Genomic DNA, 24,537 nt, shown 5'->3' on the forward strand with positions numbered 1-24,537 from the left:
GGTGGAAACAATAGAAAAAGTACAGATGTAAGGAGAAGTAACTTCTGAGCAAGAAAGGTACAGATGTAGCTGTAATATAAATAAGTATAAAAAAAAAAACTCAAAAAATAAAAACTGGACATTAAGTCCCAATAATATATACCACACTTCCTCTTTATGTGAATGGCATTATATCAAGTTTCATTTAAATTTGATGAAAGTTGTAAGAGTGAGTACGCAGACATAAAATAGGAAATTATACTGAATGATTAATGTGCCTTACATGAGTAACATATGTCTTTATGTGAAAGTCTCTGCTGGGTTACAATATACAATATATTTAGTGCTATATCAATATGAGAACAAGAGTGCCAGAATGTCACAATATACGCCCGTCACAGCAAATTTCTTTACACTAGCACCTGTATTTGCAAATGGAATTTTGATTTTCTAGTTGTTTACAATGTTGTTTTTTTAAGAAATTACTGTAATTCTTTTATTTTTCTACGTCCACAAAAAAAATCATTACCAGGTTAAGATAATTTAAAATACACCCAAAATTTGAAAGTAACATCAATGTTGTACCACAGAAAAGTGGTCTTGGTTTTTCCCTATGGTCAATTATAAAAAAGATACAATGTAAGTTATTTATAGTAACAACTAAGGGAAGTTACTCTTTAAAGAGAAAAAAAAAAACAAAAAAAAAAAAACAAGAGTGCCAGAATGTCACAATATACACCCGTCACAGCAAATTTCTTTACTCTAGCACCTGTATTTGCAAATGGAATTTTAATTTTGTGGTTGTTTAGTAATCATTGTAAGTCATTTGTTTTTCTAAGTCAACAAAAAAACTCCTTACCAGGTAGAGATACCTTAAAATACACCTAAAATTTGAAAGTAACATCTATGTTGTACCACAGAAAAGTGGTCTTGTTTTTTCCCTACGGTCAATTATAAACAAGGGTGCCAGAATGTCACAATATACGCCCGTCACAGCAAATTTCTTTACACTAGCACCTGTATTTGCAAATGGAATTTTAATTTTCTAGTTGTTTACAATGTTTTTTTTTTAGAAATTATTGTAATTCTTTTATTTTTCTAAGTCCACAAAAAAAATCCTTACCAGGTAGAGATACCTTAAAATACACCCAAAATTTGAAAGTAACATCAATGTTGTACCACAGAAAAGTGGTCTTGGTTTTTCCCTACGGTCAATTATAAAAAAGTTACAATGTAAGTTATTTATAGTAACAACTAAGGGAAGTTAATCTTTAAAGAGAAAAAAAAAAAAAAAAAAATCAAAAAAAAAAAATTTACAAGTCCACACAAAAATCCTTACCAGGTAGAGATAGCTCAAAATACACCTCAGAATTGGATGTAACATGCATGTTGTACTACAGAGAAGTGGTCTCAATGTTTCCCTGCAACTTGTAATGAAAAAGTTACAATATAAGCTATTTATAGTAACAGCAAGGGGAAGTAATTCAAAAGAAGGGACCAGTGCATGACACTCCGTCTCAAGATGGTGTACAATTGTGCCAAGTTACATCAAAATCCCTCCATGCATGAAGTAGAAATGCACCAGACAAAGTCATTCTTGTATCTGACCTATGGCCTCTAAGTGTGACCTTGACCTTAGACCTAGGGACCTGGTTCCTGCGCAAGACACTCTGTCTCATGATGGTGAACAACTGTGCCAAGTTGTATCAAAATCCCTCAATGCATGAAGAAGAAATGCTCCGGACAGTTTCCATTCTTGTATCCTTGACCTCTAAGTGTGACCTTGACCTTAGACCTAGGGACCTGGTTCTTACGCATGACACTCCCTCTCATTATGGTGAACAACTGTGCCAAGCTACATCAAAATCCTTCCATGCATGAAGAAGATATGCTCTGGACAAAGTCATTCTTGAATTTTTCATTCTTGTATCCTTTGGCCTCTAAGTGTGACCTTGACCTTAGACCTAGGGACCTGATTTTTGCGCATGACACTCCGTCTCATGATGATGAACAATTGTGCCAACTTTCATCAAAATCCCTCCATGCATGAAGAAGATATGCTCCGGACAAAGTCATTCTTGAATTTGACCTTTGACCTCTAAGTGTGACCTTGACCTTAGACCTAGGGACCTGGTTCTTGCGCATGACACTCCGTCTCATGATGGTGAACAACTGTGCCAAGTTTCATCAAAATCCCTCCATGCATGTAGAAGATATGCTACGGACAAGGTCTGTGGACACCGCCCGCCCGCCCATCCGCCCGCCAGGGGCGTTCCCATAGTACATCCTGTTTTTCAAACGGGCGTATAAAAATGGTCATTTTCAGACAAGCTCTTACTAATTGACTTGATTGAGTATTTCAAACATTTTTACAATAAACTAGATGCCCACGGGCAACATGTCGTGCCTGCCCTTTGACCCCTAACTGTGACCTTGACCTTTGAGACAGTCGGTCTCATTGAGTTAAACATCCATGCCAAATATAAACAAGATTCCTCGATACATGTCAAAGTTATGGACCGGACAAGATCTGACATGACCTTTGACCTTCAACTGTGACCTTGACCTTTGAGATAGGAACGTGGGGTTTGCGCATGACACTCTGTCTCACTGAGGTTAGCATTCATGCTAAATATAAACAAGATTGCTCCATGCATGTCAAAGTTATGGGCCGTACAAGATCTGACATGACCTTTGACATCCAACTGTGACCTTGAACTTTGAAATAGGAACCTGGGATTTGAGCATGACACTCCGTCTCACTGAGTGAGGTTAACATTCATGCCAAATATAAACAAGATTGCTCCATGCATCTCAAAGTTATGATCCGGAAAAACAAATCCTGATGGACGCACAGACATGCTCACGCGCATACACCGAACAGCCATTTAGACAACTATGTCTCAGCTTCTGCAAGCGGGCTCAACAAAAATTAATTCACAATGACTTATAGACAATATATAGAAATTAAACTTAAAACAATAAATATACTGATAGAATATAAAACATCATATTAAGTATTTCACACATTTGTAACTGCATCCTTTCAGGCCTGTATCTAAAAAGGATTTCTCTCTATCTGTTCTTGGGGCTTTATGTCCCTCTGGTCAAATCGCTCTGTGTCTGTACTAGTAGAGGATGAATTTCGCGCCCTGTGTGGCTGCCTCTGCTATATGTAAAGCGCTTTTGAAAGTGTTTATCATGAAAAGGGCGCTATATAAATCTAGTATAATATATAATGATATAATATATATAATGTATAGTATCTGAGACTTTAAAATACATATAATTTAAAAATCATGTTTTTACATTAATCATTTGTCTTAAATACTAAATACTTGAAAGCTCTTCCTTTTCTTATTAACATGCAGATTTGTATGAACTAATGTTAGAATATGGAAAGACTTTGGGTGTACAGTTGGCAAAAGAATGAAAAAGAGATAAATTGCTTCAAAACAGGCTTTAAAATGTACATTATCACAGTATGTTTTTTTTTATTTAGGCAAATGTACAAATTCCATTAAAAAATTATATCTCTGCACGTCATCAGTAATGGCTAAATGATCCAATTAGCTCTCCTTATAGGTAAAATGTGTGCAAACCCATCTACTTCTAACCACTTTACTGATTCAAAAATGGTTATAGTAATAAAAACTGATGGGTTACAGTTTTATTAAGTCATTCTACTTTGTTTAAACTTTGTGGTTTTTCCTATTTTTCATATAATCATGATATTGTCAATAGTTTATCATCAAACAAGTCATCCATTTCTGTTTGTTTTTGTTTTCTGACACAATTCAGCTAGGTCATACAATTTTTTTCCAGCTTTTTAAGGTAGGGGAAGAAACCAGGTGCCCCTCCAGGGATCATGTCTTGCACGGGCAGGCACCTTGGTAGAATCACCAACATAACATTGTGGACCTAAGCAAAAATTTTAACCAAGAAATTTCAATTTTCTAAGTATATAAAGGGCCACAGATCTGACAAAATGCAAGTGAGAGCTATGGTTTTTGACCAATATACTCATCTATGATCTAAGGAAGATAAAAAAAAGTCTGAAAAGATTCAAAACAATCTAATGATGATAAACAAGTTTCAAAAGTTCAAAAGCTATTGCTCTTGTAGTATTCAAGTATTTTAAATGAACATTTTCAAAGTAAATACATATATTTCAAAGACAATTGAATATGACCTTTAATAGTACATGTATAAAATTTCTACATATCATGACAACAAAGTAGCATACTGAGAACTGATACAAGAATATGCAGGGATTTTTCTTAGATACTCCCACAAATTAGCATATAACGTCAAGTACCAACAACAGTATAGTAAAAGTCATAAATACTGGTGGATATTTTGTTTATCTTAATATAGTTTAGCACACAGTATTGGATTTTTATGGTTCAAGCAATTCATCCTGTGGGCTGTGCCGGCACAGTCACCGACATTCTAAAGTGTTTTCAAGGAATGTTCAGACCGAGTTGAGAATTTTTGAGTCACTGTTGATAGGCATCTACATATATCTTTGAAGTCAATTATGAATATAAAGAAATTTAAGAAGACCACCTAGACAATCACTTAAATTTGAATAGAATTGATTTATAACTTTTTGACAATTTACCTTTAACTGAATGCTAAGAAAATTAAATACAGCATTAATTACTCTTAATAAACGCCCCAAGAAGTGTTACATTTTGTAAAAGAGGAACATCTATTTTGGAGGAAAAAAATGTCCAGCTACTTTTCCTGACAGCTGTTTTACTTGGTTTTTAAAAATTTGATAAGTCTTCTAATAAATGAATTTTAAAAAGTGGGGGGTTATCAGGTGGAGCATTTATATGGCAGTATACTGTACCCATAAGACTTTGGACTATCTTTGGCATTTACCAGAAACAACTACTGGTCACTGTTTTTGCCATGAATTGTTTACATATATCCCATGAAATATCCATCAAATCACTTAGTCTTATAGAAGTTACGACAGGTGAATCAATCATAGCTTTATATCTCACTTTGCTACCTGATTGTGAAAATAGTAACAATTTTGTATTATATTAAGTCATGTGCCCTATTTTCTATATACAATATTTTTCTTTACAAGAACATGCAAGTCTTTTTTGTAAAATGCTAGATGATGAGAAAATTGTGCAGCAAGAGATGCCATTCTGATGCACTATACACTGAGCCACCTGGCTTTATACATCATATCTCTCTGAAATGTTAATCAAGTCCCAAACCTTGACATACTTCCCAACTGTCCGTGATTTTTTTGCTATTTTTTACAGTCAAATACAAGCTGTTTCTTCTAGACAAAAAAGCCGTATTTTCCCCTAATATTGCTATTTCCTTAAAGAAGGTAATATTTTCCCCTTGAAATTTAAAAAAAGCCTTCCCTAACATGCATAGTGACAGTGAAGAATTTTAAGAAAGTCCACGTTTATATATTTTTCAACCCCAATACCAAATACCATCTTACACTTTGCCTCATTTTTTTTAAACTGCTCACATTTAAGAAATAATATATCCCAAACACTTACAGTGATTTGTCATTGAATAAGATCATTGTCAGGACGTCAGATTCTTAGGAATTTTATCAGAAGAGTGAAGCCAGAGTGATATAATAATAAAAATCATACACATCTCAAAGAATGGAATGATTTTATGTAAGAGAAAATCACAATTTGAGATATATATAAATATGTTACCAGGTAGATATCAATAAAACATAGGCAGTCACTAGAGAACCTGACTTGCTGAAATGGTAAAATTAATTATGACAGCAGTGTTGGTATTTAACCCTTTAGCGACGTGGTTAGAGTGTCCGCCTACGGATCACGAGGTCCTGAGTTTGAGCCCCAGTAGGGACCTTGGTATTTTCTCTCCTAGGATTTACTTTAATGGTGTCAGAAGTGTTTGATGGACTCATGCGGTGGGCATGGTGTCATTCTGGAGAGCTGGTAAGCTCTGAAAAGTAAAGGGGGAGAAGTGTACTGTAGTGATAGTAGGTTTATAGCCCACTTCCAACAGCCTTGCTGTTGGATTAACCCTTTAGCGACGTTGTAAGAGTGTCCGCCTACAGATCACGAGGTCCAGGGTTCAAGCCCCAGTTAATTTTCTCTCCTAGGAGTTACTTTAGTAACTTTGGCTACAGAACCGATTCCGGACGAATAAGTTTGCTGTATAGGGAACCCGTTCCGGTTCTCTAGCCACCGCCTAAAACATAAAGTCTACAGGGATATACAAACTGGTTTATTGTAAGGCTATACCAGCTAATGCACACTGTCAAGAATATTTACAAGTGCTAATTTTACTGTATCTATCTAAACATTTATTACCTCTCTTTCTCCATCTGGGTTGTAGCAGATGAGTATAAATGTTGTCAATACATTTAGCAGTAGCCCTACCAGGGTGATAGTGTTGGGTGCCCAACTTCTTGGTATTTGTTCAACAAGCCACCTCCAGAAAACTTGCATGAAAGGCTCACAGATGGACGAGCCTTCGGCACTATACTTATGCTCTTTTAGAGCTTTGATCTGACGGCTGGAGAGAATTTCCGTTGCCATTTTATAAGCAAGTTATCACAAATGTAAAATAGATCACAAGTAGTCACTTAATACTTCGTTAACACCAATTGTTTATGTTCGATTTTCAATCACGTCCCATTTTGTACTCTGACCGACGACAACATAACAGGAAGTCAATAATTTTTCACTGCGCCTGCGCGAGATATTTTTCTGGATTTTCTACTTTCACTTTCGGTTTGGTTTTATTGGCGTCAGTCTGTGCAACGCGCACGGCGCCACGTGTAAAAAAAAATCATGGAACTTCCAAACTTTTAGATTATTATTTACACATACATTGGTTTCAAAGATAGATCAAAATGCTTAATTTATAACAAACATGCACTACTCTAGTCAAATATATGGTGAATATTTTATTTTTAAAGCTAGATCTAGATCTACTAGCCCACAGTTATGGTGAAAATTTTCAACCAAGTTGGACATAGAATGCATATATGACACTGAAAATGATAAAGTGGGTAGAAATAAAAGTTGACAGTGGTAAAGATGCAGGCAGAATGTAAATTTTCTGCATTATTTCAAAAGCGTTGTAACGGTTTACTACCTTCTGCACAATGTTTTTGATTATTTATTGAGTATCTTGCAAAATTCTTATGTAAATTAGTTTGTACCACTAGTCACTTTCAGAGTACTCAGTTTTTATAGATTTTTGAGAGAAATTATTTTTCGCCAAAAAGGTATAGGGGAGTCCCTTTAACAGGTGGGTCAAGACTTCACATTTGACCCGGGCGCCGTGCGATAAATTAGTCTACGATTTTCCTTGCGGTTTTGGGGGCATCGTAGGTGGCTACAGGCTACGACGTATGTGTTCACATTATATACGAGCATCGTGCTATATTTTGTACAGGCCCACGGGGGAAGGCCGGAAGAAATCCGTACGGACGCTGCGCGGTGATTATACGGAAATCGTGCAATTTCAGTGCAGTTGTCGTGCAGTCTCCGCAAGTTTCCCATGGAAATCGTACGACGCCCGTACGGCGTCCGTACAGGGGCCGTGCGGAGAAGATACGGTGACATTTCTCTAAAGAGACGATTAATGATTGCCAATATATATAACCATCTGAAAAATGGTTTGCCCATATCAACATATCAAGGTCGCCCCACGGCAGTGGTGCGGCCGCTGTAGGGTTGCCGCGCGATTTCACGGGTACTGCACGGGCAGCGAGCAGTGAATTGTAACATCAAAATAAGCACAAAATGCATATACAATCACTATTCTAACAGAAAAATTCAATAGATTCACAAAATTGCTATACTGCCCAATAATTCTTAGCACAAATAGTTGTCGCCTGATTTTACAATTTTATTTTAATGTTCGAGACTGAGTTGTAATTATATCTTTTGATAATGTTGTAGTAATTTGAAGTAACTGGTAAACAACGGAATGGTAACACAGTCAAGTTTGATGTAATTGATGAGAGAGAGCCTCAGGGGATTTTGGATAGTGATGTTTGGCTGATCACTGTCCATCAAAAATTCTCTCAAAAGACAAGATATAATGATAGGAACATGAAAATTTTAACTCAAATTTGATTATGAATATATAGTGGATCTATAGTGAAGTTTCTGTGCAAGATGCAATTGTGGTTTTGAAGAAAACTGGAGCTAAAGGATTTTTCTTTGTTTGGAAATTTCATAGGGAAAATAAGTTTAGGATTAGTTTGGATGTTTTGAGAAATCCCCAACTGCATAAATTTGGTATGAGTGACTAAAGCTAGACGGTACTGGATAATTGGATATTTGCACCTTCAAATGGACATCAATAGTAATGCAGTAGTTCAGATTTGCTTAGCCTGAAGGATTTTTATGTGAAAATTTAAAATACAATCATGAGTAACAGTAAAAGTACCAAAGGTGAACAAAAAAAGATAACATTCAGTGGTCAGAAACCTTCAACAAAGTCTCCAGCTAAACGGTTTGAACCAGATACTAGTAACAATAGCAATACAAATATGGAGGAGCTAAGTGGTATACACCATGAACTAGAAGGGCTTTCACAGAATGTGAAAGAGTTGAGGGATGATCTGAAAAGTATGATGAAAAAGAATGAAATTGAAGACTTAATAAAAAAACACAGTGACAAGTGTCATGCAAAAACTAGAAGACAGTATGCGTAAGAGAATTTCACAAGAAGTAAAAGAAAAAACAAAGAAATTGAATGAAAGAATAGAAGGGCTTGAATTTGAGAATGAGCAACTGAAAGACAAAATATCTGCCATTGAAAGTAATAATAAGCTGAAACTGAATGACTTTGAAATGCTGATTGAAAAAAATTACAAGCTCAGTCATGAGGCCAATCAGAGAGCCAATTACAATGAACAGTATTCACGGAAAAACAATGTCAAACTAATGAACATCACAGAGGAAGGAGGAGAAACAGAAGAGAAGCTAGTGACAGTAGTAACTGATATCCTTAGAACACGTGCAGATGTTGTCCTGAAGCCAGAGGATATTATTGCCATACATAGAATACCAACATCGAAGAAGGGTGACACTAAACCTGTTTTGCTTAAATTGAGAAACAACAATGCTAAATCTAACATTATGCGCAAAAGAAAGGAAATGAAAGCCTGTGGTTATAAACTGGTAGATGATGTGACAAAGTTGAACAAAGATCTGATTAGTAGACTATATTTACGTGATCAGATCAAAAGTGGCTGGTTTTTCAATGGTTCAGTGTATGGACTCACAACTCGAGAAGAAAGAGCGAGATTTGACATTTATGAAGACATCAATGAAGTGATCAAGGAATATCGTAAGAAAAGAAGCCAACGATAAGCTGACCTGCAAATTAAGAAGACTGAGGCTAGAACTACATGTAAATAATTTCTGTTTAGAAATGTCTTAGAGATAGTTCTGTACCTGATGTCAGTATGTGTAATGATGCATTTGTGTAGAAATGTCTTCGAGATATATTCTGTGTCTGATGTTTTGGTATATGAATTGATACACCTGTTAGGGAGTGTGTTTGAGATTGCATATATTCTGTATCTGATGTTGGTGTGTGTGTAGATACATTTGTACAATATGTATATTAATGTGTTCGTATAAAAATGTCTTTGGGATATATTCTGGATCTGTTGTTGGTATATGTTTTGATGCATTTGTATAGAAATGTCTTGATATATATTCTGTATCTGGTGACCGTGTTGGAATGTGTATTGATGCACTGATATGGAAATATCTTTGATATGTGTTCTATATCTGATGTTGGTATGTGTATTGGTGCTTTTGTATAGAAATGTCTTTGGAGCATTTATACTTGATTATGTATGTAAATTGATTCATTTGTTTTGAAATGTTTGTCTATATTCTGTACCTGATGTCAGTATGTGTATTGATGCATTTATGTAGAAATATCTTTGAGATATATTCTGTGTCTGATTTGGTGTGTATATTGATGCAGCGTTTATAATGTCTTTGAGGACCTATACATTGTATCTAATGTTTGATGCCGTCATTATGTATGTATTGATGCATACTCAGACATTGAACGATTCTAAGATATACAATTTTGAATGTTATACAATATCCCTCAATAATAAGATGACATTTTTTTTTTCGCAATTAATGTTTAAAGTCTTAGAGAAAGATAAATGTGTTGGTCAAATGCAAAAATCTCCAAACGTTTTTGATTATTTAAATTGTCAAGGAGAGTACGTAATAATTATATTTCCTATCAACATATTTAACCCTTAACCTACTAAATTTAAACAATGTATTTGTCCAACTTAAGAGCATATTAATTAAGGGTTTAAAATGATGCATTCTGTAGTAAAGTCTTGTCTTTTGATTGTATTTCAATGTTAAATTTTATTTGTTTGTTTAGTTAGTTATATGATGTGCTTTATCTTGTTTCTTTTGAGGTTATACAGGTATATTGTTTATAACTTAGATAAACTATTTCACAAAAATTCAGAGTTGAACTTGTACATGTATGTCTATTACTTCATTACTTGCTGCTTAGAGATTGTTGAGTATTTAAGGGGTAATAATGAATAATCTATATGTTCTATCTTACAATTGCCGTGGATTAAATGACATTAAAAAAAGATGTGATATTTTAAACTTATTAAAGGTCAGAATGCAGATATCTGTTGTTTACAAGACACGCATTTTACTAAAGAAATGGAGAAAAATATATATGCAGTTTGGGAAGGGGAATGTTTTTATAGTCATGGCAAATCAAACGCTAGGGGTGTTTGTATATTAGTAAGAAAAAAATTAAATATCAAAGTAAACAGTATAGAAAAAGATAGCAATGGTAATTTGTTGGCTTTAGATATTTCATTTGAAAATAATAGATTTACTTTAGTTACACTATATGGGCCAAATATAGATAGTCCAGACTTTTATAACTATGTTTTTCATGTTATACTGACTACATTTGTGCTGTCATCGGTACGTTTTCTAATGACCTTTTCACGTTTGACTGAAAACAACCATTGAGACAGGAGCCCACATGTGTACTCTTCCAACCAGAAACACTTGTTCAGTGCAATTCTTTGTCATTAATGTAAACACTTCTGTACAGTTTGACGAGGGACTGTCGTTATTGTAGAATTCCCATTAAAAATGGTAAAATCTTGTACAAAACGACCCCTTGAAGCAAAGCGTAAGTACGGCCCTGTCAAGCAAAAACTATTTCTTTGTAACAGGTGAATTTTCATTACAAGCATATGAAAAAATCGACCAAATATGATTCCAACGCAGTGTGCGGTGGGTACAGTTGCAACGCATTACGGTGGATCTTGTTTCTTTAATGTTTGTTATGGAGTTTTAACTTAAGTAAACAACATTTTCCTGGGATTTTGATATGGGCAGGTCCATGGAATCAATTTGACATCAGACAGCAACAGAAACTTAATGTTTAGTAATAATATACTACTGATTTGCACTTCCATTCTGTTGAATGCACACACGAAAAGCTTTATTTTAAACCATAATTATTTTACTAAATCAACTGCCAGATAATAACGCCATGTTCTTTCGTACTAAATACACTCCCAATTATGATTACCGGTATTGATATTAAAGCATGAAGGTTTTTTTTTGTCATTTCCCTTATTATATATAAAATATCTACTGACAATATCGATTGTTTGCTGAAATGCTTACCACATGCGACTTTTACATCATAGAACAGACCAACTTTCTGCTGTTCCTTTGTTTGTTTTGGCCATTGGGGTGGGGGCGGGGGTGTATTCTCCAACACACTGCACATGCTGCAGCCATTTGTCATTTTTTAGGTTTTTTTAAATCATGTTTTAGCATATTTAAGTATATTCCCAGCTGTAGTTTCTCTTCAGTTGTTATAATAAGAATAACTGAAATGAGTTGATTCCTTGTCGTCCTATTGGCACTAGAACAAGGAGTTAAAGGTCTCTTAATATGTTTGATTGGCACTGTGACAGTTTTCAGAGGAAAATGAAGTTTTTGTCTTTCAGTTTTTGTCTTTCATTTTTTTGTAACATTTCTTTCCGCTTGTCTGTTGTTAGTGATTTGTACCCTGTTTCTCCGTTTATCTTTCAATCATCAAAATAAACATTACTAAAGATAAGGCCATGAATGTGACGTATGGCGTTAACAGGCTTTTCTTTTGACTTGACCTGGTGACCTAGTTTTTGACCCCACATGACAAAGTTTCGAACTTGACCTAGAGATTATTAAGATAAAAATTCCATGCACAGTGTGTCTAATCAGCTGATCGCGCTACGTCATTTTGAGCTCAAAAGTGAAAGTAGGAAGGTAAACAAAAATTGAAAATCAAGGCGTATTTCTTTTAATCTATATATTGTGTTTATATCGTGCATATGATTCGAAACCTATTTGAAAGTGCTTTCCCCGCGAGTTTCTCACCAAAAGCTTTTCGTTTTAATGCTATTCCTGTTCAATTGACTTGCACATTGAGCGCATACTGTCGAAAGTGGTTGAACAGGAATAGCGTTAAAACGAGAAAGTTTTGGCGGGACAATTGTAGTACCAGGGCTAGCACTTCCAAGTAGGTTTCGAACGAGGTACATGATATTAACACAATATATTGAATTATAAACTTACGCCCTGATTTATAATTTTCGTTTACGTTTCCACTTTCACCTTCGGGCTCAAATTTAAATGACGTAGCGCGATCATGTGACTGGGCACACATATGCAAGTTTGTATCAAATCCAAGCATAAATGAAACCTTATAATATTATGGCTGAGAGGGCCAGAATAAAAAATTTGCCCCTTTCAGGGGTAGTATCTCTTGCAATCTGACTAAAGTATTGCACTATTTAATTGAATTGTCAAATGCATATTGATTACATGGGTGGTGCAGAGACTATTTTAATCTTCGGTTCATATTCGGTACATTTCGTATAGTATACTGAAAGTAACCAGCAATTAAAATGGTTTATATTTAAATCGTGTATACGGAGGTAGGGAAGTCACGATATGTCGGTGGTCATCGTCAATTAAGATCGAAACCGTTCAGTGTCGGTTGTTTTTTTTCTCCAAGAAACACTTGTATTTTCACAAGTATCTTTTTAAATATTTTTATCTCGTTTTTTTTTAATTTCTCATTTTTTTTATATATATGTTTATGTTATTTTCATTCACCGTTCTTTTTACTACATTACAAATTTCATACATATGAATTACAACAAGCTAAATTCATCATTCAGTTCCGCTCGCGGTGTCGGTACTGCTGTCATTGGAGTCTTATAAATCATATAAACAATTAAAAATGAAAAATAAAAATGTTTCCCCCCCTAATGGGCTCGAACCAGCTATCTCCAGCATCAGAGTCATGTGCTGTAACCACTGAGCCACAGATACGAACGACGAGTACGTGTTTCACTTACAATACTAATGATGAAATGTGGACACCTAACCAAAATTTCTTTTCGTAAAACATACGGATAGCCGAATATTATAATATCGAATGCACAGAGCGTGTAATGTATGCACATTTGACAGGTTGAAAAATAGCACAATACATTTCCTATTACGCTACGCTTAGGATCTGAACACGAGCTATTGATAACCTCGTTCTGACGACCCTTCCGCTAGCCAATCAAAAGCTAATTTACAACATTCTGCACACTTAAAAAGCCTTGGCTTTTGATACCTACAATTCTTATGTCGTAAGAGGTTAGATAGCCGGTTAGCTCAGTCAGTAGGGCAGTTGCTCTGTTAGCGAGGGGTCCCGGGTTCGAACCTTGGACTAACTGAAGACGAATGTGAATGGGTCGTTCTCAGATCTTCGTTTAGAAGATCAAGTACTTTAGTCAGATTGTATCTCTTGAACATAAGATGGAATCTGGCTTTTTCAATAGGAACCGAGATCTTATTGTGACTTAATTTGCGTGTAAATGTAGTTAAAGTCGAAAGTAAAATGTCACTGCTATCATGTTCATAAGGTGAACATTTTGGCTCCTTCGGGGATTAAAATCTGTTGAAAATGAGGTCTCTATCGTGTTCAAAAGAAATTGTGGACGGACAGACGACTGACGGACGAATGGCAATCAAACAATATCATCTTGTCACTAAGATTCTGTGGTAAATGTCTAAAAATAAAAGGATATTGTTGAAGAAGAGGTAAATTAGCCTACTTGTAAAAAGTCTTAACTCCAATAACACAGCTGCTCGATGGCATTTTGTTAAGGTATGCTACATATTAGTAATTATATTGTACTTTAGTCAAGTTAGTTTATCATACGATGCAAAAGTCACATGTGATCAAATCAGAAAATTAATATTGTCACTTGATATTATGTATTTACGGATGTGCAAATCAATGTCATATTCATTCTATACAGATTCTGTCGCTATCTAATGTCAAAGTGATTTCATGGCCCTGCCAAAATTCTGGGAAAATGCTGTTTACTCCAATTTAAAGTCAATAGGGAACATTAAAGAAACAAGATCCACCGTAATGCGTTGCAACTGTATCCACCGCACACTGCGTTGGGATGATTTTTGGTTGATTATTTTGTATGCTTGCAATGAAAAATCTCCGATTACGGAGAAAAAGTTTTTGCTTGACAGTGTCAGACTTACATTTTGATGCAAACGTGGTCAGGGGTCGTTTTGTACAAGATTTTACCATTTCTGATAGAAATTCTACAAAAAAGGCAGTCCCTCGTCAAACTGTACAGAAGTGTTTACATTAATGACAAAGAATTGCACTGAACAAGTGCTTGTGGCTGGAAGAATACACATGTGGGCTCCTGTCTCACTGGCTGTTTTCAGTCAAACGTGAAACATTTGTTAGAAAATGTACCGATGAGAGCGTAAATATAGTCAGTCGGCCATATTTCTCCACCGCTTCTGCGACGAATCATCCACCGCCGCTGCGTTGGAACCACCGCTTCTGCGAAAGCTATGGCCAGTGTGAAAATAGTAGATCTTAATTTTCAAGATAAAATCAGTAAAATTGTAGAAAGTATATCATATTGGAAGAGAAGAAAACTAATTCCAATTGGTAAAATTATAGTTGTTAAATCATTGTTACTTCCCTTGTTGACACATTGATATCGTTACCAAACCCAAATGATCAAGTCTTACAAGAAATTAATAATATTTTTTATGATTTTGTATGGGAAGGTAGAGTAAAAATCAAGAAAACAGTTATCATTAAAGACTATAAAGAAGGAGTCCTGAAAATGATGGACATATTTTCATATACATACAGCTTGAAAGTATCATGGTTCAAGAAATGTGTTAATGGAAGTGAGAGTAATTGCTTTCGATTAGTTAGAACCTTGTTTGATATAGATAAATTATTTAATACTGGTAAACTGTATGCAGAATATACTATAAGAAAACTCACAAATAAATTTTGGATTGATGTTTTAAAATGTTTTATTAAATTAATAGAGTGTACACCAATTGATACAGCTGAACAATTGTTAAATATGCCACTATTCTATAATCATGAAATTCTCTCTGGTGGAAATGGTATATTTATAAAACCACTCTATGAAAGAGGGATTCGATTTGTTAGTGATATTATGTCAGATTCTGTGTCTTTTCTTAGTTTGCAGTATTTGGAAACAATTGCTGGAAGTAAAATAAACTTTTTACATTATGAGATATTAAAAAGAAGTGTAAAAAGTTTTATATTAAGTAAAAATAACAACATTGTTATTGATTACAATGTGGTACATCCTTGTATCAGTAGCTATTTAATGCCTGTAATTCTGAAAAACAATAAAACTATTTATAGTATATTTATAAAAAATAATGAAAAACCAAAAAGTCAACTAAAATGGAACTCTTTGTTTAATATTAGTCTTTTAGATTGGGAATATATATATATATATATAGTTTACCTTTCAAATATACAAGAGATTCATATATTCTGTGGTTTCAAACTAGAATAGTACATAGAACTTTAGGTACAAACTCTTTGTTGTATAAAATGAATATGAGAAACGATAATTTATGTACATTTTGCAGAATGGAAGAAGAAACTTTATTACATTTATTTTGGAATTGTCATATTGTTCAAGAATTACTTAGCGGAATAAAAGACTATGTGCAAATGTTAATATAAATATGGAATGTATGAAAAAAGAATGTTTTTTACTTGGATCCTTCAGTTGTAAACCAAGAAATGTTGAATATGATATTTTGTTTCTGGAGATAAAACGATATATATATTTGTGCAAAAGAAAAGGAATTATACCAACTGTTACTGGAGTTAAGAAGAGCCTTTCATTAGCATGGGAAATTTATAAGAATTTGAACATTACAGATTTAGAAAAACAAAACTGGTCAATTGTAAGATTATTCATCAGATAAATGTTAACTTTGTAATTAGATAATATTACAATTATACTTCATAATACAAATCCGTAGTTTGTGCAAGCTCGCTCAGCATCATAATATATCATACATGTATAATCGCTTTTTCTTTTTTTCACCTTTTTGATATGGTTTTGCTAAAAAGAATGTTCCTTGTGTACCCGTTTATGACCTTTTATACCATACTTGTAATAGTATTGATAGTATTGTTATATGAAAATATTGATGTATAAAATAAGTACAGTATTATAATATGTATATGTTGTAATATGTTGTGTGTAAGGTTAATTAGGGATGGTTCTCCGACCCTAGTTATACGGGGAAAATAAACGGGGTTGCCCATTTGGGGCCTCAAAAAAAAAAAAAAAAAAAAAGTTTGATGTAATTTGACTTGAAATGAATAGTTTAACAAGAGTCAAAATTATTAACAGTTTAAGCTTTAAAGTATATCAAAACTATCGAAATATTCCATTCTGCTTCACGATTGTTTATGTAAATGCTTATGATCAGTTTATAGACATGTTGTCACCATATGTATAATTTTAACGTTTTAATATTGATTATATGACGTATCATGGTAGTGTTAAGGGATTATTTAACTGCTGATGTTGACTCACATCTACTTAATTAATAGTACATTTGAGCCGTGCCATGAGAAAACCAACATAGTGGGTTTGCGACCAGCATGGATCCAGACCAGCCTGCGCATCCGCGCAGTCTGGTCAGGATCCATGCTGTTCGCTAACAGTTTCTCCAATTCCAATAGGCTTTGAAAGCGAACAGCATGGATCCTGACCAGACTGCGCGGATGCGCAGGCTGGTCTGGATCCATGCTGGTCGCAAACCCACTATGTTGGTTTTCTCATGGCACGGCTCATTTGTATATTGAGCATAGAGGTAGAAGGGAAACAACTTTGGTGGTGAATAAGATCTGATATGGTCTCCAATATAATCTCTTGTTTAAGTTTTAAAAAAAATCTATACTGGTAGAGCACAGACACTGATGAAGCGATTACATCATTCATATATCTATATTCACACGCAATTTAATGTTCGCTACAGTTGGTATCGGACATTACAGTTTCCACGGAAATGATATATTCTTTGAGTTATAATTGTTAAAGTGACAGCTTCACTGTATAGAAACAATGTCAAAGATAAATTCAGAGAATGTTTTAAAATGCAAATGCGAGAAACATGTTTGATGCACTATGTAAATGTGTATAATTTCTTCGTATTAAGGGACATGTCTACAAGTGATCATCGGCTTACTAAAAAGTAGCTGAATCTACAAACTATTATATTGATTACAGTCCCTGCTGTTTAAAGTACAAACAAAATCATATTACCGAGTAACCCATCCATATATCAGTCAACATCAGTTGTTAATTTCAATTATATTTTATTATAGGTTTAAATTGTATATTATTTTATTAGTAATATTTATCAAAAATGAAATGCATTTACAATATACCTTACAATGCAATGAACAACGTCATTTCAAATAAACTGTTGTGAAAGCAATTTATTATTTTGAATTTTCAGGCACAAGAATAGATATATGGCTCTTTATTTATGCACTATTCTTCATGTGATAGCTGCTCACCACTGGTAGCTCTCCAATATAGCCAGAAAGTGACCCATTATTTGGACAAATTTGTACCCGGTTTCGCACACCGTGACTAAAAATTCTCTAATTCTTTGTACAATACGGTTATTGGTTGAATCGAAATTGCACAACACTGATACTTCTGTAGAAACTGTATTTTTAGCTATCATTATCATGATAATGTCGCTATAACATGCACAAACAAGGTACCCTCAGTGGTGTCTAATTTTATGCTGTCTCGGTGATACTTTTAATACACTTTTATATATCCTTGTCTTTTATCAGAATGCCTGCTTGTCATTTAGAAAACTATAGGAACATTCAAAAGGAGACCTGGTCCCTTGATTTCACCAGTTTAAATTTCTCTTGGCAAGTATTTCATAACAAGAAACGGAAAATTCTTTGGTGTGCGAAACCGTGAACTGTGCGAAACCGGTACAGTACACTTACTCTAAATCAGCTATAATATAATTAGCTCGACTATTCATAGAATAGTAGAGCTATTGGACTCGCCCATGCGTCGGCGTCCGCGTCGGCGTCGGCGTCGGCGTCCGCGTCCGCGTCCCGATTTGGTTAAGTTTTTGTATGTAAGCTGGTATCTCAGCAACCACTTGTGGGAATGGATTGAAACTTCACACACTTATTCACTGTGATAAACTGACTTACATTGCACAGGTTCCATAACTCTGTTTTGCTTTTTTACAAAATTATGCCCCTTTTTTGACTTAGAAATTTTTGGTTAAGGTTTTGTATGTAAGCTTGTATCTCAGTAACCACTTGTGGGAATGGATTGAAACTTCACACACTTATTTACTGTGATAAACTGACTTACATTGCACAGGTTCCATAACTCTATTTTGCTTTTTTACAAAATTATGCCCCTTTTTCGACTTAGAATTTTTTGGTTAAGGTTTTGTATGTAAGCTGGTATCTCAGTACTCACTAATGGGAATGGATTGAAACTTCACACACTTGTTCACTGTCATGATCTGACATGCACAAAGCAGGTCCCATAACTTTATTTTGATTTTTTACAAAATTATGCCCCTTTTTCAACATAGAAATTTTTGGTTAAGTTTTTGTATGTAAGCTGGTATCTCAGTATCCACTAATGGAAAGGATTGAAACTTCACACACTAGTTCACTTTCATGATATGACGTGCAGTGCAAAGGGTCAATAACTCAACTTTGCATTTTACAAAATTATGCCCCTTTTTCAACTTAGGAGTTTTTGGGTTAAATTCTTATATGTAAGCTGGTATCTCAGTACCCACTAATGGGAATGGATTGAAACTTCATACACTTGTCCACTGTCATGAGCTGATAAGCACTATGCAGGTTCCATAACCCTATTTTACTTTTTTACTAAATTATGCCCCTTTTTCGACTTTCTTATTCATTCAAGCGACAAGGCTGTTAAATAGTCGAGCGTTGCTGTCCTCCGACAGCTCTTGTTTTACGGTGTTCTACGGTGGTCCGTTTGGACAATCGTGACTTTTTATTTAATACTAAACTTGCCGCGATGCGCGATGGTACGATGACGAAAACGCGATGGCGCGATGGCACGCCTGATGATACAACGATGGTACGATGGTGAAAAAGCGATGGCACGATGATGAAATCGCGATGATGCGATGGTACGATGGTGAAATATCGATGTAATATCGCGTTATCATCATCGTACCATCGCGTTTTCACCATCGTATCATCGTACCATCGCGTTTTCATCATCGTGCCATCGCATTATCACCATCGTACCACGCTTTATGTTTGCGTGCGTGTATGTGTGTTTTAATAATGATGACTACTGTGATTTTGAGAATACATTTGTACATATTTTGACTTTTTGGTGTAATGTTCGATACAAAATGTAGTACGGAATTTCCATCAATGAAAGGACCTGAATTGGTTCTGTGTATATATGTAATTGAGTATACCTGATAATCTGCAATTAATATACTCCTTCTCCGACGCGCCGGTAAGTGCACGTCTCGAGAAGGCACAGGGCAGTAGACTCAGAGCATTGACGGCACTAGGTCATTATTATGTTGGATTTTTTCCGTCAGTGCCCTGATCGAAGCCGGTGTAACGTTGTAAACTGACCCCATAGAATAATGACCCCCGGTCATTATTTTATATAGAATAATGACCCCTATCTATAAAATACTGACACCCCTTATAAAATAATGACCCCCCGATTTTATCTATAAAATATTGACCCCCCCACCTAACCTAGTACTAACATACTCTTTATCAATTCAAGTCACTGTCGTATTTCTATTGCTTATATTTGTCGTTGTTGTTGTTGTTGTTTCTGCTGCTGCTACTGCGTCCACAGCTGACAAAACAGCTGTGTATCTTAGAGGCACCGCTAAAAATAAACGTACACCTATAGAAAAATGAAATTTAATAGGGTTTTCATTTGAATTATCATTGTTGTACATAAAGAGAAGTATTACAATAATAGAAGATATACCTAAGTCGTTTCAAGGTTACTATAGATATAGAGAGAACCTATATTTAGGCTGGAGGATAATTTGGCTTTGTTTACAAACAGTGTATTATCATCATTTTTTAGTCATCTAAAATGATTCTTGTCATGTTTTCTTGATAGCAATTGAGATCATCCTTTAGAAATAAAGCAAAAGCCTCACCATACAAACTCTGGTGAGAGATTTGGCCTACGGAAACTGATTCAAACCACTTGTCACTAACAGTGATTTTGCTTAAGTATTTGGTTGGAGTTGCCGAGTGGTTAAGGTCGTTGACTCCTAATCCGGGTTCGATTCCCGGGCGGGGAAGCTGGAAATTATGAAACACAGTTTCCCACTCAACTAGAGGAGTTCTGGTAAGCAACCCAGCGTTACTGGATTGAAACCCAGGCATCCTCGCCTGAAAACTAGCCAATTCTGGCTATCTAAAAGTGGGCGTTAAACTGAATATGAATAATATGGATATTAACAAATTAATGAAATAGAAAATACGGGTCTTTCCGTGAATTTTTTTTCACAAACAGCAATTACATTAAGATTGATCTTGTAACGTTGAAATTTGTGTTACGTCGGATGACGTTTAGGCTACTTCAGTGATGCACGCGATGCAAATATATGTTTCTACCCCATTTTGTGAAATATTTGACGGAAAGAGCCCCTTTTTTATTTCATAAACTAGTTCGGAATTTTCATAGCAAAAAGACTGCATAGTCGTTAGTAAATTGAATCGTTTTCCGTCCACCAAATCGTCCACCGAAGCTCGTACGGTGCTACTCTAAGATCAAAAGAATCGCGCATTTTTAGAACATTTAACGCCCATCATAGCGACATTTTATAAAATTTCCGATTGACAACACTGACATGTCATTCTGTTTCCCTTATCAAGAGCATCCGGATGTTGTTTTTGAAATTAATCCCAGCGAAAAACTTTTTTTTACTCCAGATACTTCAATTTTTCATAAATTGTACGAAACAGCCCTTTGCTAAACCTAAAAGGAATATAAAATATCTGAATCGTACAAAATGAAGGAGAGATGTCCTTGTATATGAATTCCAAATATCAGGGCAATATGGTAACTTTACTTTTCGACCATTATTACGTCGACCGACGTCAAAGAATACTGGCAAGCCACCTTAATTCACTCTATTCTTCGGATTGCGTTGGCATAACAACGCTATCCCGGTTGAGGCCGAATTATGGATCCTCTTTTAAATATACTTACGACTTTTGTGAGCCTCGGCGGGCTTGCTTATTAAAGCGGATAGGTCTCCCCAAAGGGATAATTTTTCGCCGTAATAGAAACAGTTGACCTAATGAAAGTGGGGTACATAAAAGAATCCTTTTGCAACTTGGAACCCCTGCAACTTTCAAGGTACACGGTTGAACATACTTAGAACATGCATGTAGATCACGAAACTCCTGCTTTAAAAGGTGCATGACTTTTTGTTTAGAACATGTTTTAGATCTAAATCTTTTTGTTACCTATAAAAGTTTCATGCTTCAAGTATTTCAATAGGCTTAATTAAGTTTTATTTTTCCAAGATTCTTTAAGCCCCCATCACACCAAACTAGTTCTCAAAATGTCCCAACCCGTCCTAAAATATTGTACAACGGGCTGCGATCTGGCTAGAACGTTTGTACTTTGGCCGGAAAATATCCATAATGCGATCGTAGTTAGTTCTTAAACTGTTCTCGATAAGTCCGTCGCATCTTTATCCCGTCTTAAGTACGTTTATAGTAAGTTCAGTTCGGAAAAATGCCCGTTCACCTCATGTGGACACCGTTTGTAGGCAGTCCAAGTCCGTCTGTAGTCAGATTAAAGAAGTTCGTAACTAGTCCTACTTCGTTCCGAGTACGTCGAAAAACGTTCTGTCTAGTTGTTAATTCGACCAACTTGTTCACAGGCAGTTTAACTCGTTCTGATTACGTCCTCATCTCTCCCTAGTACGTTCAGAATGTAAATTTCAATCACGTTCTGGCCCGATGGCTATTAAAAGCCATCACGTTTCGCCCAGTTCTCATTCTCGTTTGTCTCTTCAACCTCTCAAGACACAAAAAAGCCACAGCAATAGGCAAGTATCAATATGACTCCAAAGAAAAGTGAAGCCAAACAGAGTCAGGTGGTAAAGTGTTAAAGCAGTAAAAGACCAATGTCTCACAAAAGCCGATACAGAGTCTCCTGAGTCAGCCCCTGAACGTGGAAGTCGAGAGGATGAGCGTCGTAATTTATTCTCTGCACCTTCTGACGACTCTGTCTCAAAGTCCGAGGATGAAGGAGGACAGAGTCAGAAACCAAAAGGCATAAACTTGGCTGAACCTTGTGCCCAAATCTTGAGCTTGTGCGGCAACGGCATGTATTTATACCCTAACTTGTGTAATTGTACTGCAGACGGGATCGACGTTGTAGAACTGTGAATAAACGTAATAAACGTACTAAAAACGTGCGGAGCGTACTAAGAACATATTGTAAACTCTTAGAACTGTTTTGAAACGTATTGCAAACTTAGTATTTTATTTTTATCGTATTCAGACGGAATAACGACGCACTAAGAATAAAATGCTGTCGAGTTAAGTCTTTCTGTGAACGGGTTAAACGAGCTACAAATTGATCCGGTCGATGTGCACACGTACTTAAATTGACCCCCGATCGCATTAAGTCACACCACGTCTCTAGTAAGATCGAAATACGGCGGTTCAGTTCTTAGTCCGTCCATCTCGTTTTAAGTACTTTGTCAGTCCGTCTAACTGTAGGACGGAATGATCGGCGGAAATTTTTGAGTAGGCTCAAAGTTCTGGAGCACCATTCCCGTTCAACCCCGTCCGAGCCAGTCCATAAAGTTCTTAGACAGACTGTAGAACGTCGCTATTACGTTTGTTCCGTTGCCACACAGTTTGAGCCCGTTCGGCTACATTTTTTAGAACGTACTGAAAACGAGCTTGGTGTGATAGGGGTATTAGCAGTACCTTTAATTTAGTACCTTTTACAGCCTCGTAACTTTGTGACATCGCATTATATGCAAGGTATAACGTATGTTACGCATACATGTAAATAACTATTAATCTACCTTCTGTACAATGTAGTGTAAGCATTCTGGAACTTATAATAATGATGATCATGATCAACAATTCGGTAAAATTTGCCGCCTTATCGGTAAAATTATCCCCTTGAAATCACCTGGCTGGGCGATATCGATTTTTATCTGGTTGATATTTTCCAATAGAAACAAAGAAGGAAAAAAAGTTTGAACAAATATTGTTTTTATTAGAATGAACGCACAATATTTATTATCCTATTGAAGTGTTCGTCATTCTTTTCTCTTTTCAAAGATATAAAAATTATATATCTAAAAAGAAGAATTAATGCTTCCCTTGGCGATTAAAAAATACCACCAGTTTGTTCGAAATTTTAGAGGAAACATCAATTTGTTATTGCATCCAACATGTTGTATTTATTTCGTAATAGCATGGGCTCGCGGGCTCATTACGAAAAAATGCTGTTGACGGTAAAATAGTTCATTTTCTGGAGTGCAAGTTTGTTAAAAGGCAATTTATACGTGGAAAAGTACAATGTTTTATGCTACTCCTGAAAGTGATGTCAAATACCCTTAACCTTCATTATGTCACCTATATATTACTAACATATACCTCCAAAAATAGGCGAAACTGGTATGAGGTAGCTCAGTGGTTTTATTACCTATGACGTTCCTCGTCGTTATAAATTATTCAAATTTCAGTATATTGTTGAAGAGACATCCTTCTTTGGATTTGGGGTATTTTTGTTATTTTTCAGGCGTTATTAAGTAGAAAAAGTCAACAATTATATCAATATTTATATGGCATAAAATATGCAAATCGGTTGTGGAGAAGTCCCACGTTTTATGACCTGTGACGCCAATGACAATAAGATGTTGTTCAAAGTTCAGTATAATATTGAAATATAGTCATTCCCCTGGAGTTTTGGGTGATTTTTGTCACTTTTCAAGAGATTCTAAGTAACACGTATTGAGCAATTATTATACCCCTTTAAAGAAACCAGGGAAGCCAGGACCACTTCTTAGAAAAAAAAAAAACAAGAGCTGC

General features: G+C 35.4%; 1 protein-coding gene across 1 annotated transcript in view; it reads right to left on the reverse strand.

Annotated features, from left to right (window-relative positions):
• LOC123536254 (choline/ethanolaminephosphotransferase 1-like) overlaps window positions 1-6,678 on the reverse strand; it is a 40,824-nt gene extending 34,146 nt beyond the window's left edge. The window contains exon 1 of the mRNA XM_045319252.2: window positions 6,318-6,678. Coding sequence (XP_045175187.2) covers window positions 6,318-6,545 — 228 coding nt within the window. The 5' untranslated portion in view covers window positions 6,546-6,678. The remainder of the gene's footprint in view (window positions 1-6,317) is intronic.
• Window positions 6,679-24,537: the final 17,859 nt, after the last annotated feature.

Source organism: Mercenaria mercenaria, chromosome 17 (assembly GCF_021730395.1).
Source record: "Mercenaria mercenaria strain notata chromosome 17, MADL_Memer_1, whole genome shotgun sequence".
NCBI classification, from domain to species: domain Eukaryota; kingdom Metazoa; phylum Mollusca; class Bivalvia; order Venerida; family Veneridae; genus Mercenaria; species Mercenaria mercenaria.